At 44.7% G+C, this 17,920-nt stretch overlaps 1 protein-coding gene across 2 annotated transcripts; it reads right to left on the minus strand.

Moving 5' to 3' along the window:
* Positions 1-1,079: 1,079 nt before the first annotated feature.
* On the minus strand, positions 1,080-17,916 carry GLUL (glutamate-ammonia ligase). 2 transcript variants are annotated; one of them, XR_012724978.1, is made up of 8 exons: positions 17,833-17,916; positions 12,272-12,457; positions 11,848-12,009; positions 7,676-7,822; positions 7,155-7,282; positions 5,769-5,968; positions 3,287-3,662; positions 1,080-3,211 (listed from the first exon to the last, which is right to left on the minus strand). XR_012724978.1 is itself a non-coding variant. In XM_075320600.1 (7 exons), exons 2-7 carry the CDS (start codon positions 12,435-12,437, stop codon positions 3,344-3,346), a joined length of 1,122 nt encoding a protein of 373 aa, XP_075176715.1. In that variant the 5' UTR covers positions 12,438-12,457; positions 17,833-17,916; the 3' UTR covers positions 1,080-3,343. The 2 variants fall into 2 exon arrangements, 1 of the variants encoding a protein (XP_075176715.1); XM_075320600.1 differs by having other exon boundaries at positions 1,080-3,662.
* Between the last annotated feature and the right edge of the window lie 4 nt (positions 17,917-17,920).

The raw sequence follows: 17,920 nt of genomic DNA on the forward strand, positions 1-17,920 counted from the left end.
GCTAACAATGCAAAATCCCTTTGTTCTTGAGAAAAGAGGTGGTTTTTAATAAAGGGAACATTTCTAGTTTAATACCACGGTCATCTCCCTGTTTTTGGAGATTAGTGACAGCTTTAGGATTGGAGCCTCTCATCTCCATCTGGCTCTCTACATTTAAATTTTCATTTGACTTAGCACTGAAATGGTTAATGTCAGTTTTGGTGCTGGCAGATTTTCCAGCAGTTCCTAGCTGAGTGTGTCAGCTGTAGCTGCTTTCTAGCCATATCCCTTCAGGTTTAAATAGAGGTGCTACCCAGCAATCCTTGCTGAAGATACAAAACCTTTTGTATACTGGTCCCCTTGGTGGAAGGAGCTGAGGAGTGTTCCAGAAGCCAGACTTTATCCTTATATTGTTGCTGTTTTCCCGTTTGTCTTACCTTTCCCTTCTTTGATTATTGGTGTATGTCACTCTGTTCCACCTCTTTCACCTTTTTTTATCAATAAACATCACTTTTTGCATTGAGGATGTCTGATCGCTTTGTTTTATTGTTTGGTTATACTATATATCGATTTTTTTTCTCAGGGTCTCAAGCTCCTGCTCGGCGACAGTAGCGGAGACTGTATAGGGCATGGCTAGGAGAGTAGGGAGAGCTGCAGGTGAGGATAGGAGGTGTCCTCTCTACCCTTTTCACTAGAGCTAGGTCCCGGTGTTCCCCCTTTCTTGTGTTGTTTGTTGTATTTTTGTCATGCGTCAGATGTTCGTTGGTCTGAAGGCATCTACTACGTGTAAGGGGAACACTTGACTTTACAAGCACTTTGCAGTTTTACCCTATTAAGAACTTGAGACAACCTCTTTAATGGTATGTCCGGTGTGTTCATTGGTAAAAAGCTTATATTGTAATTAATAGAGAACACGCATAGACTTTGTATAAATGGAGGTTGAGACCTTGAAATTATTTGCCCCTTTTGGGCCCCAAGTTCTATTCTGCACTTATTTATACATGTGTATAATCAAAAAGGACACTAAGGCACTAAGGGATTTCATACCTAAAAGTTCTGATCTTGAACCAATAATGAAATAAAGACACAGAGACCGTAGATCCAGATTTAGTTTTTTTTATTATAAAAAGAAAAACAAAATCTATTTTAAAAACAGGACTATGTCAGAATGAGATGCGAGTCAGAGCAGTAAATCCTAACCTGCCATTAATACCCGAGACCCATTCACAAACATGGAGGAATCTGGATTTCTTTCCCACACGTGCATAAAAATCATACAAATTTCCTGGGAAAATATAATTCTTTTCTCTCTTTTCTTTTTTTTTTGTCACTTTGCACTGAAAATGATGAAACGTTGGTACAGCGCTCTCCAGTGCATGTCAGGTAGTGGTACAGTGCATGTAACCTAAGAGCGAAGGTTAAATATTAGCCCAGCTCTTACCAAACCAAAACCCTTGGAAGTTAATACATCAAACATAGTCAGTTTTTGTACGAGCTCAAAATGACCTACACATTTTACGGCCTTCCGTGAACGAGGACGATAAGAATGGACGAGATGCACGGAACACAATTGTAAACATCACAGGCTGACGCGGGGTCTTGGGTCCCATGTAACGCCGGAGGGCAGGTAGTCTATGTGTCCTCTTAACAGTCTCCATTTTCAAAAAGTTCTCCCCGAAGTTGGGTGAAGATGAAGAACGCTGATCTACCACGGTCTGCTCATGTTCAGCACTTTTCTTACTCATTATCTGCCTTATGCATTGTATTAGTCAATCTGTACCATTCCCATACACTTGGTTTTTGATTAGCACCAACCTAAACCTTGAATTTTCTTTTTTTTTTATAGATATTATTTTTGTAACATTTTTTATTATTATTGAAAACACCTTGGTAGATATCATCCCACCTTCCATACCTCAATGTAGACTTCATTTACACTTAAATAGAAAAATACTACAAATATGGACCCAAAGAGACGACACTACTATGATCAAGGACAAGCCTCAGGGGCACCCGGCACAAGAAAGAAAGACCCCGGTTCACTTGAAAGATCTCTCTACAACCTGCTCCAAGGACTAGAACTAGCTAGCAGGGTGAGCCAAGAACATGTCAAATGAATGAGTACCTGGCATAAAAGTGTGGGGGGATGAAAGACCCCCCATTTATCTTATATTAGTGGTTATCATGGAGAGTAGCGAGGCAGAGTACAGATTGCTGCTCCCCGTAGACCCTGTGCTATTCCCTACGTTTCTTCGTGCCCTTTAGAGGGCTAGTTGATATTCCTTTTGACCTATATTCTTTTTATGCTCTAATATTAGGCGTTGGGTTTCTAAGGAGGAATATATCGGGGCACAGCCCCCACAGTTATGATGTGTTGCCCTTTCCCTCCAGTGCACGTCGTCCTATTACCAGGAGCTTATGCTTGGTGTCGGCCACTGGAGGGAATGACTGGTCACCAGTTCTGTCTCTACCTTGTGCTAAAAGGGAAGGTATCATCAGAAGAAAGACCTGCAGGTATTTAAAAAAATGTTGGCAATGGCATATATATACAGTATATATGTATGTATATGATATATATGATCGAGATTTATATATATATATATATTTTACAATCCTCGTTACAAAAACAAAATTGGTAATCTTCCTTTTTTTTAATTTTTGCACCAGCCAGCCAAAAATTTTAGACCCTTCTTGTCTTTTCAGAGAGATTTTTCAGCAGCTTCTTTATCAGCAGAGGCAGGATGATAATCACTGATGACATCTCTATACACAAATGTGAATACAGCATCCACCAATCACGAAAGGCGATGTCACAGTTGACCCCCGACATCCTCCCTTCAGATCATTACAAAAGATAGGGTGGGGGGGGGTCTGATCACTGCTGCTAATGTATAGGTATTGTTTTTAAAGTCTAAAAATGCCCTAGTGACCAATATGAAAATTGCAAGATATCTATTTTTTTGTGTTACAATTTGTAATATGGAAAAATTAAAAAAAAAAAAGCCAAAAAAATGTAACACAAGAACCTGATTAAACAGCGGGTCATTTTTTTGATGATAACTTGCCTTTCATTGATATAAGATTTTTAGTAAGAGTAAAACATTTGTGCTTCCTGATAATTTTGACACAATAGAACCAGACTAATGTGAGATAATGAGACACCTGTGCGTTGCGCCTCATTACTAGCAATGCCCCTGTCTGGAGACTATGGAATAACAGGACTGAGGCCTAGGTGGAATAACAGGACTGAGGCCTAGGTGGAATAACAGGACTGAGGCCTAGGTGGAATAACAGGACTGAGGCCTAGGTGTACAGGGTAGAACCAGAACTGGGTGAGGAGCAGCTATTTCTGCCTGTGGGGTCTTTAGTTCTTGTATTGGACGGGTTCATTTCCGGTTTCGTTCAACAAGCAGGTCCGAATCAGAGCTTCTGTCACAGCGTATGGGTCACAGTTTGCCGATGGACGCCGGTCCTCGAAGTAGCCTTTCTGCTCTTGTCCCACATTGCGAGGAATGCGGATGCTTGCTCCGCGGTTGGCCACTCCAGCGGAAAACTCATGGATGTTGGAGGTTTCATGAAAACCTGTTAAGCGGCGAGCATTGTCTGATCCCCCCTTGGGGTCATAGATTTGAATGTGGTAGTCATGACGCTTAGAAAGGCACTCAATGGCGGCTTCTATGTACCTGGAAGAATGAAGGGTTAAATATTACTTGGGTCTTCATTGCTCCTCTTTACAAGTCATTGCTCCTCCAAAACAATCAGTTTGATTAAAAGGGACGTCTGTTAGTAGAAGGGGGTATTGTGCTCCCTCTTTGTTCATTCCAGGGCCTTAGGGTACCTTCACACCTTAGCGATGCAGCAGCGATCCCACCAGCGATCTGACCTGGTCAGGATCGCTGCTGCATCGCTACATGGTCGCTGGTGAGCTGTCAAACAGGCAGATCTCACCAGCGACTAGTGACCAGCCCCCAGCCAGCAGCGACGTGCAAGCGACGCTGCACTTGCACGGAGCCGGTGTCTGGAAGCTGCGGACACTGGTAACTAAGGTAAACATCGGGTATGGTTACCCGATGTTTACCTTAGTTACCAGCGCACACCGCTTAGCTTAGCGTGTGCAGGGAGCAGGAGCTGGCACTGGCAGCGTGAGAGCTGCGGAGGCTGGTAACGAAGGTAAATATCGGGTAACCACCTTGGTTACCCGATGTTTACCTTGGTTACAGCTTCCGCAGGCTGTCAGACGCCGGCTCCTGCTCCCTGCACATTCAGGATTGTTGCTCTCTCGCTGTCACACACAGTGATGTGCGCTTATCAGCGGGAGAGCAACAATAAAAAAACGAACCAGGGCTGTGTGTAACGAGCAGCGATCTCACAGCAGGGGCCAGATCCAGTGTCACACACAGAGAGATCGCTAATGAGGTCACAAAAACCGTGACTCAGCAGCGACCTCAGTAGCGATCTCGCTGTGTGTGAAGCAACCCTTACACTCCAATGAAAAGCTAGCCTTGCTTATACACCGTCCTCTCTACTGAAGGGTGTGGACGTTACAGCTACTTCTCCTCTGAGGTATATGGGGGTTCAGGTGTAAATGAAGAGGAATCATTGGACCTCATACTCCCAACAGTCGGGACCAGAAGTCTAAAGCCCCCACACTTCAGATAGCTGCTGGCTGAGCAACGTTTGGCCAATTGTTTGGTAGCCATCTTGCCCGACTCTCTGAAATATAGGGGCTCTCACTCCGGTGTTCTCTATGAGAGAGCCCCTGCCAGAGATCTGCAGAGGTAGCTTATCTCTCAGAGAACAAAAGCATCGGAGGTCCGGAATCAGACATGCCGTTTTCTTATCTCCCTGTCATTATCGATTGGGGGTAGAGTTGGGGGGGGCCTCATTCACATTAGATTGTCAGCCAAACCCGACAACATCCGCATGTTCGACCGACATTAGTCTAACCTTAAAGGGAATACACCAGTCGGATTTTCATATATAAAGTAAAGCCGGTGCTATACTGGCTCTAGGATGCTGAATATAAGCAGAGCTTCTGTTCTGAGATTGGAGGTTTTATTTCGGAAATATGTGCAAGTAAAGTTCCAGCAATGCACTGCTATTTGATTGACAGGTGCAACAGGAAGGGAATATGTGGGTTGGGTCTTGCTATCTATTTCCACCCCTGTCTGCATGCACCAGAATTGACATCTATGACAGCAACAGGGAGAGGAAGGCCAGACAGGCAGACAGAGGCTGGAATAGATAGCAAGACCCGACCCACATATTCCCTTCCTGTTGCACCTGTCAATCACACAGCAGTGCATTGCTGGAACTTTACTTGCAAATTTTTCTGAAATAAAACATCTAATCTCAGAACAGAAGCTCTGCTTACACTCAGCATCCTAGAGAAAATATAGCAGCGGCTTTACTTATATATGAAAATCCTGCTGGTTGGTTCCCTTTAAGAGGAGTACCCCCTTAAAAAAAAACATCTATAAGCAAAATCTAACTAAGCCATTAAAAAAGTTGGGCAAGTTTAGAAAAAATAAAATATGTTTGCTGTTTTCCCAAAACCCCCACCACTCTACAACAAGGGCCATGTCTGGTTTGGAAGCTCAGCACTATTAAAGTGAATGAGGCTGAGCTGAAATTGGAAAAACAGACCATGATCTTGAGTAGAGTGATTTTGGGAAAAAAAAAAGACAGACTTTCTAGAAATTGCACAAACCCCTTTAAGACCCGGAATAGAAAACATTTGTTTGTGGAAGAGCGGATTTCTTTCCACGGTGCACTATGCCTGTACTCACTTGAGGCCGCCATCCTCGCGCATGCGCTTTGTGCTGAAGTTCGTGTGGCAGCCGGCTCCGTTCCAGTTTCCAGTGATGGGTTTAGGATCAAATGAAACCACAATTCCAAAGTCTTCACATACTCGGTGCAGGATAAAGCGGGCGATCCAGAGGTGGTCTCCCATACTGATCCCTTCACATGGACCCACCTGGAATTCCCACTATAATACAACAAATATATCGAGACTTCATTTATAAAAGCAAAAACACATTGGAAAAAAAACATTAATATTGGAAAAGACGTTTGAGAAGATCTTTGATGGTAAGGAAGACAAGCGAGTCTACTCCTAATTAACTCCAGACTCGTGTCCTATGTAAAGCAGCGATGACAAGATTTCAAGCCTCATTTTTGGAGACAAGAAAAGGCCAAATGATCTGGAAAAGATTATTATGCCAGAAAGAATTAGAGGGAACTGTGAAGGGGAAACCACTAAACTTCATTGGGGCCAAACTAAAAGATAGGACATTGTGGAAACAGCTAAAAACATGGAATCCATGGTCAGAAGAGTAACCTGAAGCTCACAAACCCCAATGAGACATCTCTAGTAGGTCCCCACCACCAACGATGTGTCTTTTATAATGCTGGTGTCCTTCTAAGACTTAAAGGGGGGTTCACTAGTTAGTATTCATAGGCACATCGATATTATGTTGAGAAACAAGATTTTTCTCAAATATCTTGTGTTGCCAATACTGCCTGTGAGTGGCGCTATTGCAATCCATTCATCCCCATGAAGTGACCCCCGGGCTCCGTGACCTCTGATGTCCGGTGATCTCAGGTTAACTTCCGGTTGACCTGACATCACCGAGGCCGGCCCCAGTCTCCGTGACTATGCTGTGGGCAGCATTTCACCACTCGTCACAGCCCAGTGTCACAGCCCAGCATTTCGCGTGCTCCATCCTTCCCTGCAGAGCACCGCAAGTAGGAACAATGCTGGATTGTGACGAGCGGTGAAATGCTACCCACAGCCCAGTAACTCACGGAGACTAGGGCCGCCTCGGTGATGTGAGGTCAACTGGAAGTTGACGTGACATCACCAGACATCAGAGGTCACAGAGCCCGGGGGTCACGAGAAGGGGATGAGCGGACCACAATAGCGCCACTCACAGGCAGTATTGCCAACACACGGTATTTGAGAGAAGCCTTGTTTCTCAACATTATATCGATGTGGCTTGGAAAAATACTATTGAACCACCTCTTTAAGGACATTTTAACCCCATAGAGAACAAAAGTAAAATGCCATTGATACCTCTGCACCACCTGACATCCATGTTGACCCATATTAGTTTGGAATTCAATAAAATAGCATCTTCACCTGACCCGTTGCTTTCAGTCACGGATCATCTCACCTGCGCTGGCATAACTTCTGCATTCGTTCCGGCAATCTTCACACCAGCATATAGACATGCGCGATAATGAGCTTCCACAATATCCCGGCCATATGCTTTATCCGCTCCTACACCACAGTAATAAGGACCTAAGGAAAAACAAATCTCATTAGGCGAGGTGGTGAATCACCCGGCATTGGATGACCCCATTGTTATTTAATTAATGTGATGTAGGCGTGAGTAATTATCATGGATCGTCATGATAGCTATGTCAAGTAGATGAAAGTATATGGTATAATAACAGTAGAAAAATAACTACAGAAGTCAAGGATTACGTGGTTCTGATCATGAATCATTACTTACAGAGCAGGACATTAACATTAAAGACCAAAAAGCCACCAAATTCTAAATATATGGCTACTTCTGGGTACACACAGCTTTACTTTGCATAAATCAGCTACTGATGGTATACTGTTATCATTAGTATATTATATTAACGACTCTATGGCACAAAATAATGGAGTAGGTCAAAATGGACATACCCTGAGGTCCTGGAAAGCCATTCGAGGGCCAGCCAAATGGGTGTCCATCCATGCCAATCAAGGTGTATTCTTGTTCCATTCCAAACCAGGGGTGTTCATTATCCACCATATCCATGATCTGATTACAAGTGTGTCGTAGGTTTGTGTCTAAAAGTAAAGGAGTCATCTGTTACTGAGATGTTTTCAGTTTGAAGGCTTGGGTTGTACTTTGGCCAGCACTGGTTTATATAGTCTTATATTTCATATGAGTCATTATGATGGAAACACGCCATTGGATCTCATTACAGTCAAGATGAAGGTCAATACAACTCCACAAACTAGAGTAAACCTTCTATGAGAAGTTCCCTAATGGGGCTCGAAAGCAAAAGTAGAGGTTGAACATGGGATGCTCGTGTGGTTTCGAAATGACGTAATAAAGCATTAGATCTTAATAGTCTGGTGCTGCAACTTTTAGATTAAAAAACTGGATCATACCAAGTGCTACCATCAGGACCATACCTCAGTCACGGCAAAACATTTCTATGGTGTAACATTATGGCCTTTTGTTACCTCTGTCCTGCTCGGAGTCTCCTTCCATGCTCCTCCATTAGATACCAACCTATCCGTAAATTATCTCTGAAGAAGTCCTAATATCAATTGTTTAAAGCACAGAATAAAAAGTATATCTGTTTGATCAGCAGTAGTATTTAATAGGCATGGCTCCTCCATGGGCATCATGAACCTTTTTTGATATTATTGGTGATCCAGCATTGGATCCCTTCTAAGGAGACTTAGGCACCCACTCTTAATACACTTATAGGAACCTAGGGCCCGTAACCATTTTTTAAAATGGATTGACTCCCAGTCTGGTTGGTTTTACACATCTGACATTCATGGTCCAAGTCTGGACCATGATGTCTAGACATGCTAGGGATCTTCTGAACCTCATGGACATATATGAGCGTGTTGAGGTCCAGTCAAGACATCCACTCTTGGTCTGAACAATGTGGTCTGTACTTGGACCGTTACTGTTGAGATCTGGTCAAAACACACGCTCTTGGGTTGAACAATGTGGTCCATACTTGGACCGTGACTGTCAAAATCCGGTCAAAACTACCTCTCTTGGTCTAAACAATGTGGTCCGTACTTGGACCATGACTATCGAGATCTGGTCAAGACTCCCGCTCTTGGTCTGAACAATGTGATCCGTACTTGGACCGTTACTGTCAAAATCCGGTCAAGACACCCACTCTTGGGTTGAACAATGTGGCCTGTAGTTGGACCGTGACTATCGAGATCTGGTCAAGACATACGCTCTAGGTCTGAACAATGTGGTCTGTACTGGGACCGTGACTGTCGGATGAATGAAACAAGCCTAATGGGATATTATATACTTTCCTATATTCCCCAATTCTTGACATTTTAGTAATTTTTCTCTTTTGACCATCAGCAATGAATTTCAATATGCATGAGTATATGACATAGGGTTCCCTTATTAAAATGTACACCTGCCCTGAGGGGCATTCTCGCCTCTATGTGCCGGAACGCCTGCTGCTCCGAGCACTTTACATGTCTCTGTCTTACTTTTCTTTGACAAATATATAAAGTACATTTTGTTCCAAGTCTCTTATTAAGAACACATCCACTTGTATATTTCTGTTCCATAAGTCACTAAATGAATTCCAGCCGCGGAGTGACAATGAATGATTCATCTTGAAGACTCTTCCCGCCTTCTTACAGACGACTTTCAAAGTTTGGCTTTATCATCCGGCCGCCTCCATATCCACTAAGATCTGACATTAATTCAATAGCATAATACCGGAGAGACAACATTCCCGCTAAACGCGCACTATATAGTCATTTTTATACGGTTACAGCTGGCGGTTTGCATGGTCCATCTGGTGAGTGACAACGCTCGGTTGGGTTAGCTACACAGGCGGCAATCTGGCCGGCCAGCTGTCCAAGCGTGGCGGATACACCACAGTAGTCACTATGTGTATTGTATTCATGGTGAGAACAATAGTTTATATATCCACTTTCCTCTTGTGGATCTCCAATATTGTATCGGTGGAAATATACGAGAAAGACGTTATAACTGAGGACTGTAAATACAGCCCCGGCCATCAGCAATGGTCATCTCAGTGGAATCACTGTCTATCCTTAGCGTCAGTGTCCATTACTCTACTTTTGTGCATTTATCTCATTGAGGCAGTTCTCCAATTCCAGATACAGCAATGGACCGGACTCACAAAGTTGCTATTACAAAAGAAAATGTCACTTTTTTAAAAAAAAAATTCAGGAAAACCACTTTAATATTTGCAAGTTCTAGCTTGATCATCACATTTTGGTGCAGACCAAATTTTGCGCAAACATTTGTGGGTTTTTCTGTTTACGCTTCTAGTACCTCGAAAAAGTGGGTAGGGTTTGCCAGGAGGGGAAATGGCCAACTGTGGACCAACACGATTGCTAGGACTTATACCAGAAATTGGGGTCTATGATATTGCATATCCATAGTTGCTCAGAACTGCCTTAAAGGGAACCATCCAGCGGGATTTTCATATATACGTAAAGCCGGTGCTATACTGGCTCTAGGATGCTGAATGTAAGCAGAGCTTCTGTTCTGAGATTGGAGGTTTTATTTCAGAAATATGTGCAAGTAAAGTTCCAGCAATGCACTGCTATTTGATTGACAGGTGCAACAGGGGCGGGAATATGTGGGTCGGTTCTTGATATCTATTCCTGCCCCTGTCTGTGCCAGAATTACTGTCTCTGACAGCGAGAGGGGTACGAAGGCCAGGCAGGCAGGGGCGGGAATAGATATTAAAACCCGACCCACATATTCCCTTCCTATTGCACCTGTCAATCATATAGCCGTGCATTGCTGGAACTTTACTTGCACATATTTCTAAAATAAAACCTCCAATCTCAGAACAGAGGCTCTGCTTACATTCAGCATCCTGGCACCAGTATAGCACCGACTTTACTTATATATGATAATTCTGATGGTTGAGTCCCTTTATATTTAAAGCTTTGGCACGTGGCTAGTCAAAGAGGCGCCAAATTTACTATGGAGCCCGTGTCTTACTGTAATTGTGTCTTTCTGCCTGTTCTGTAATTGCAGCTAGCAAGTTGCATAAAACCCAATGCATCAGACTGTTTGTGACTTGGTTGTTGCAGCCACAGTACCCGACCCTATAGCCACCGTAAATGACCCTATAGCCACCGTACCCGACCCTATAGCCACCGTACCCGACCCTATAGCCACCGTACCCAACCCTATAGCCACTGTACCTGATCTTATAGCCACCGTACCCGACCCTATAGCCACCGCACCCGACCTTATAGCCACAGTACCCGACCTTATAGCCACAGTACCCGACCCTATAGCCACCGTACCCGACCCTATAGCCACCGTACCCGACCCTATAGCCACCGTACCCGACCCTATAGCCACCGTACCTGACCCTATAGCCACCGTACCCGACCCTATAGCCACCGTACCCGACTCTATAGCCACCGTACCCGACCCTATAGCCACCGTACTTGACCCTATAGCCACCGTACTTGACCCTATAGCCACCATACCCAACCCTATAGCCACCATACCCAACCCTATAGCCACCGTACCCGACCCTATAGCCACCATACCCGACCCTATAGCCACCATACCCGACCCTATAGCCACCGTACCCGACCCTATAGCCACCGTACCCGACCCTATAGCCACCATATTCACATGTATTGCACTACGATGCAGTAGCACGTAGAGAACTCTGGCCTTGTGCCAAGTGCCAATGCCAAAGTCACCATGCAGCCCCCAGCTTTGATTGGCAAAAAACCCAACCTGGCTAAGTCAATGCCCCTATACACATTAATCTATGGTGGTCAGATCCCGCTGATATAGGTGGTTATATAGGGGGATGGGCACAGTCTGATATCTATGGGGGCTGATCTGATGAATTTAAGCAGTTGATCCAATTCTTCGGAGAGGAGATAAGTCCCGGCCGAGCGTTCCTGTGCATGGGGGAGTGGGGGGCAGTAGCCGGCAGCCGCACAACCCTTCAATCACAGCTATCTAATAAGTAGAAGGGTCTCAATTGCCCCCGTTGTGTTTTGGAGACAGGATATAAATTCGCTGTCATCTGTTCACGTTGATTTACGGACTCGCGGTCGCACACTTTTTGGCTTCTTACCTGCCGTCATTCTGTTGTATTTCAGCACCTCGCAGAATATCAGCTTGTTGGGGTCTCTCCGGAAGGGGTCTCTGAACATGGCCACTGGTATCAAGTACATATCGCTGTTGGATCCCTCTGACTGATATGTACTGGAGCCATCGAAATTCCACTCGGGCAGTTCTGCATCGGATTAGAGACATAACATGGGAGACGTTAGGGCTGTGTCCCGCGTCCATTATTTTCTATGGCAAAGCTCTGATATCGGGGGAAATTATGAAACGTTTTGTAACATGTGCAAGATTAAAGGAATAAGTTACAGAAAAGCATTTCCAAAGGTTGCGGGAGTTAATGGTGCGAGGCTATGTGTGAGCATTATGTGGCGGTATTTATTTGGATGCACAGACTTGTTTTGTTTGCTTGTTATTGATACATTGTTGCACACCTTCAATCGTCTTGGGTTCAGAGTCGAGGGTACGAGTTTTGCAGCGCAGGCCTTCTCCGGTCCCATCAATCCATATGTACATAGCCTGGACCTTATCTGTCTGGGGGATGTCCATGTACATCTGCTTCATTGCCTTGCTTAGCTGTGAGCTGGCTGAGGTCGACATGACTGCAGCAGGAGGTTGTGCTACAAGGAAGAAAGAACACAAATGATTCCGTATTCTGACTGTGAGAGACTATTAAACACCGCCTCTGCAGGGACAATGCACACCATCTCTGCAGGGACAACGCACACCATCTCTGCAGGGACAATGCACACCATCTCTGCAGGGACAACGCACACCATCTCTGCAGGGACAATGCACACTATCTCTGCAGGGACAACGCACACCATCTCTGCAGGGACAACGCACACCATCTCTGCAGGAACAACGCACACCATCTCTGCAGGGACAATGTACACCATCTCTGCAGGAACAATGCACACCATCTCTGCAGGGACAACGCACACCAGCTCTGCAGGAGCAATACACACCAGCTCTGCAGAAACAATGCACACCAGCTCTGCAGGGACAATGCACACCAGCTCTGCAGGAACAATGTACACCAGCTCTGCAGGGACAATGCACACCATCTCTGCAGGGACAATGCACACCAGCTCTGCAGGAACAATGCACACCAGCTCTGCAGGGACAATGCACACCAGCTCTGCAGGAACAATGCACACCAGCTCTGCAGGGACAATGCACACCAGCTCTGCAGGGACAATGCACACCATCTCTGCAGGGACAACGCACACCATCTCTGCAGGGACAATGCACACTATCTCTGCAGGGACAACGCACACCATCTCTGCAGGGACAACGCACACCATCTCTGCAGGAACAACGCACACCATCTCTGCAGGGACAATGTACACCATCTCTGCAGGAACAATGTACACCATCTCTGCAGGGACAATGCACACCATCTCTGCAGGGACAACGCACACCAGCTCTGCAGGAGCAATACACACCAGCTCTGCAGAAACAATGCACACCAGCTCTGCAGGGACAATGCACACCAGCTCTGCAGGAACAATGTACACCAGCTCTGCAAGGACAATGCACACCATCTCTGCAGGGACAATGCACACCAGCTCTGCAGGAACAATGCACACCAGCTCTGCAGGGACAATGCACACCATCTCTGCAGGGACAATGCACACCAGCTCTGCAGGAACAATGCACACCAGCTCTGCAGGAACAATGCACACCAGCTCTGCAGGGACAATGCACACCAGCTCTGCAGGAACAATGCACACCAGCTCTGCAGGAACAATGCACACCAGCTCTGCAGGAACAATGCACACCAGCTCTGCAGGAACAATGCACACCAGCTCTGCAGGAGCAATGCACACCAGCTCTGCAGGAACAATGCACACCAGCTCTGCAGGAGCAATGCAAAGCATTTCATAAAAGTTCATGGTCGGTACAACCAGAAATCACAAGCAACGTGGAATTCATTAAATTTCCATCACAAATTTGAAACCAAACACAATATTAATTATGCAAAACAACTTAAAGGGGTCACTTCATCTTATTAAATGGGTAACATTGCTTGTAAAAACAATCAACTTTATAATTTTCCTTTTATAATTCGTTCTAATTATTATATGATTCATATTGATAGGGTACTCAAGCATTTTCACTATCTAGGCTAATGCCCATGGCACTGTAACAGTGGACCTTTCGGCCAGTGTCCAGTTGTCAGCTAAATGTAAGGTAATTATACTGTCACGGGTGACAGACAGTCCTGTGGTGTCCGGCTATAGAAGGTCGCAGCACTTCACTGCACAAACTGCTCCCTGACCTTCTATTACTCCTGCTTGGTGTATATTGTATACTTTCATTCCCTTCTTGTCTGTGCTGACAATAGCTCTAACTGCCTACAGATCCTGAGTGCAAGCAGGCGGCTTGCAATCATCTAGAGTAACTTCGTTGCATGTTGCGGTCCCCTCTCCCTGAATCTTCTTGGAGATAAGTTGTTTGTTATTTTCCCTTGCTTGTTAGCCCTCTGTGTCCTTTAGCTCTTAGTAGGGTTGACAAAGAGCTCATCTCATCCGTTCCCCACCTAGGGCCTAGATCAGGGTCAGCCTAGGGCCAGGTATCCTGCTCGGCGCATAGATGAGAAGCCTACCTAGGGCGGTGAGGGAAGCCAGGCCTCAATGGTTGTCTTCCCTCACCCTGGCTATACACAGGGTCTCCCTTCCCTTTTGCAGGGGACTTCCCCGTCCCTAGCGTGACATATACTGAGTCTATCAGATACCCCGGTATAAACTTATTGTGTGGGACATCTGATTGCGATCCCAATGTTTAATACATAAGACTCTGTAAACCCTGGATATCAGCGCAGGACAAGAAATGGGCAACAGGAATAACGAATTCACTCTGCGCCAATATATCCTGACTGTAGATGATGTATGGAACGCTGAGGACGATATTCAAAAATAATAAACATTTATTTGCAAAGTCCTTTATCTCGTCTAGTGCAAAAAGACCCCCATCCCTCCGAGGTCCTGCCCCTCACAGACGGCCGCGCGCCTTTATCTTCTCCGCTACTAGGACAATCCCTCCTCGTTCCACGCGTTTCCGCCGGGTACAATGATATAGACTGTACTCACCTCCCGTACCGGCGCCCTCTCAGCGGCTTCCACATCTCGTGGTGTCGATGCTCACATGGGGCTGTGACGTCACGTGAGCCCCGCGTCCAATCAGCACCGGCTTCCTTCTCCCGCCTTTAGACCAAACCTGTGCAGTGGCGGTGCTCACTTCCTGTTCACTGCTTGTTTGGTCCGAAGGCGGGAGGAGCAAACTGACAGCGATTGGATTCGAGGCTCGCATGATATCACAACCCCATGTGCACCCCGACACCACGAGCTGTGGAAACCTCTGGAAGGTGCCGGTACGGGAGGTGAGTATGGCTTTATTACTTTACCTGGAGGAAACATGTGTAATGAGAAGAGGCTGTCCTAGAAGTGGACAACCCCTTTAAAGATAGCAGAAGTGAGAGAAGGTAGAAAGTATCCCAGGGAAGGCAAAGCAAACAGGCTACAGAGAAGTAAAAAAGCACAGGGAGAGGAAATAAGTGCAGGATAGAAGCTGTGCCGATATATGAGCAGTGAAGACAGCAGAACCCAGGATACACACAACGCTCACATCCAGCCTGTATTACTGGGAGAGACACCCCTACAGGAGAAAAATCTGAACCTTGTATCAGGCTACAAACTCCATATCAGAGAGTCCTATAATGTATAATCCCAGGGAGGGCAGAGCAAACAGGCTACAGAGAAATAAAAAAGCACAGGGAGAGGAAATAAGTGCAGGATAGAAGCTGGACTGATATATGAGCAGTGAAGACAGCAGAACCCAGGATACACACAACGCTCACATCCAGCCTGTATTACTGGGAGAGACACCCCTACAGGAGAAAAATCTGAACCTTGTATCAGGCTACAAACTCCATATCAGAGAGTCCTATAATGTATAATCCCAGGGAGGGCAGAGCAAACAGGCTACAGAGAAATAAAAAAGCACAGGGAGAGGAAATAAGTGCAGGATAGAAGCTGGACTGATATATGAGCAGTGAAGACAGCAGAACCCAGGATACACACAAAGCTCACATCCTGCCTGTATTACTGGGAGAGAACCTCCTACAGGAGAAAAATCTGAACCTTGTATCAGGCTACAAACTCCATATCAGAGAGTCCTATAATGTATAATCCCAGGGAGGGCAGAGGAAACAGGCTACAGAGAAATAAAAAAAGCACAGGGAGAGGAAATAAGTGCAGGATAGAAGCTGGACTGATATATGAGCAGTGAAGACAGCAGAACCCAGGATACACACAAAGCTCACATCCTGCCTGTATTACTGGGAGAGAACCTCCTACAGGAGAAAAATCTGAACCTTGTATCAGGCTACAAACTCCATATCAGAGAGTCCTATAATGTATAATCCCAGGGAGGGCAGAGCAAACCGGCTACAGAGAAATAAAAAAGCACAGGGAGAGGAAATAAGTGCAGGATAGAAGCTGTGCCGATATATGAGAAGTGAAGACAGCAGAACCCAGGATACACACAAAGCTCACATCCAGCCTGTATTACTGGGAGAGACACTCCTACAGGAGAAAAATCTGAACCTTGCACCAGGCTACAAACTCCATATCAGAGGGTGTGAAAGTGAATGAAGGAGTGACTGACACAACCACTGGGTAAAATCATTTTCCCCTGTCACAAACCTCCATAGTCTTTCACATTACCCTTAATGATGTCTTCATATTAAACTCACCCATCAGCCATCACTGGAGATGTAACTGATCCTATATCTTTATTATAAATCATCCTGGATCAAACTGAATAAATGGTGACATTCCTACATGTAGCAATGTGTCCCCTAAATAGTTAAAAAAAAATCACAATTGGATTAAAAACAGCAGAGATGCAAAAACCATAAACCGCGGATCTAGGGAATGACTTCACGCTGTTTTGCATTGTAAATCTAGGTAAGAAAGCGCCTCTCAAAATGCCCCCCCAGCAATGGCACGCGAGCCTGGAGTGAATGAGGCAGCCGAAGCCTTCCATAGGGACGAGCGCCATAGTAACAGGAACAACAAGGGGTGTGAAAAAACAACAAAAACCAGCGCAATAAAACAGAAATATAATCCAGGCGGGATTATATATAACAAGAGGTGACGGGATTATAGTAACTGAGCCAATCCCAAATAACAAGGTGCAGAACCCTACAGGACCCGGATCTGGGCGAATCGTGCCTATTGTGTCCCGGGAAAGCAGGATCCGCTCATAGGTAATCCACTGCCGCTATACAATCCAAAGAAGCAAGCGTGTTACTGGAAAGATACAGAAATACATCAAAGCAGGAGCAAGAACGATGGATCAGGTGCCCATGGAATACAATGGAACGTGTCCTCTCAGGAATAGTGCTGGCAGCCAAGGGGTTAAACGCCATGCAATGCATTCCTCCTGATGGAATACTATGTCCATAAAAATATAGCAAAACACAACAGCAACCATCACTCAGAGTCTCATTATTCATTATTTATCACGTGTGTCCGCTGATATTAATGGTCACAATATATGAGAAATGTGATCAAAGCCTCACCTCGCGGAAAACCGAAAAACAAGGCACACAATATGGAAGAGGTAGGGTGATTGTGAGCGCTCTAGTATATGTTAGTGACATAATAATAATAATAATAATAATAATAATAATAATAATAATAATAAATAACAACAACCATAAAAAATAGCATAAATAATAAAATTAACAATAATAATAAATCAATAAAATATAATAATAATAATAATAAATACAAAAATTATAATATAATAATTAAATTAATGATAATAAATTAATATAGCATTAATAATATAATATACATATTAATAATATAATGATAAAATAATAATATTAGTAATAAAAAACATAAAAACAATAACAATAATAGAATTAATATAATAATATAATGATAATATAATATAAAAATAATAATAATAATAATAATACCTGTATCAGAGGATGGAGAGGGGTACGCGGTGCTCGGAGCTGGGGGGGCTGCTTTGGCTGGGGGTGCTCGGAGCTGGGGGGGCTGCTG

The sequence above is a fragment of the Anomaloglossus baeobatrachus genome, chromosome 8 (assembly GCF_048569485.1).
Source record: "Anomaloglossus baeobatrachus isolate aAnoBae1 chromosome 8, aAnoBae1.hap1, whole genome shotgun sequence".
In the NCBI taxonomy this organism is placed as follows: domain Eukaryota; kingdom Metazoa; phylum Chordata; class Amphibia; order Anura; family Aromobatidae; genus Anomaloglossus; species Anomaloglossus baeobatrachus.

What these genes read in the sequence shown, in the direction of transcription:
- GLUL (XM_075320600.1), bottom strand. Translation starts at nt 12,437, where the DNA reads ATGTCGACCTCAGCCAGCTCACAGCTAAGCAAGGCAATGAAGCAGATG. An exon ending in ATACAACAGAATGACGGCAG is followed by an intron (nt 7,823 to 11,847) that starts GTAAGAAGCCAA and finishes CTTTACTTTTAG; the next exon opens with ACACAAACCTACGACACACT. An exon ending in CGCGAGGATGGCGGCCTCAA is followed by an intron (nt 3,663 to 5,768) that starts GTGAGTACAGGC and finishes TCATTCTTCCAG; the next exon opens with GTACATAGAAGCCGCCATTG.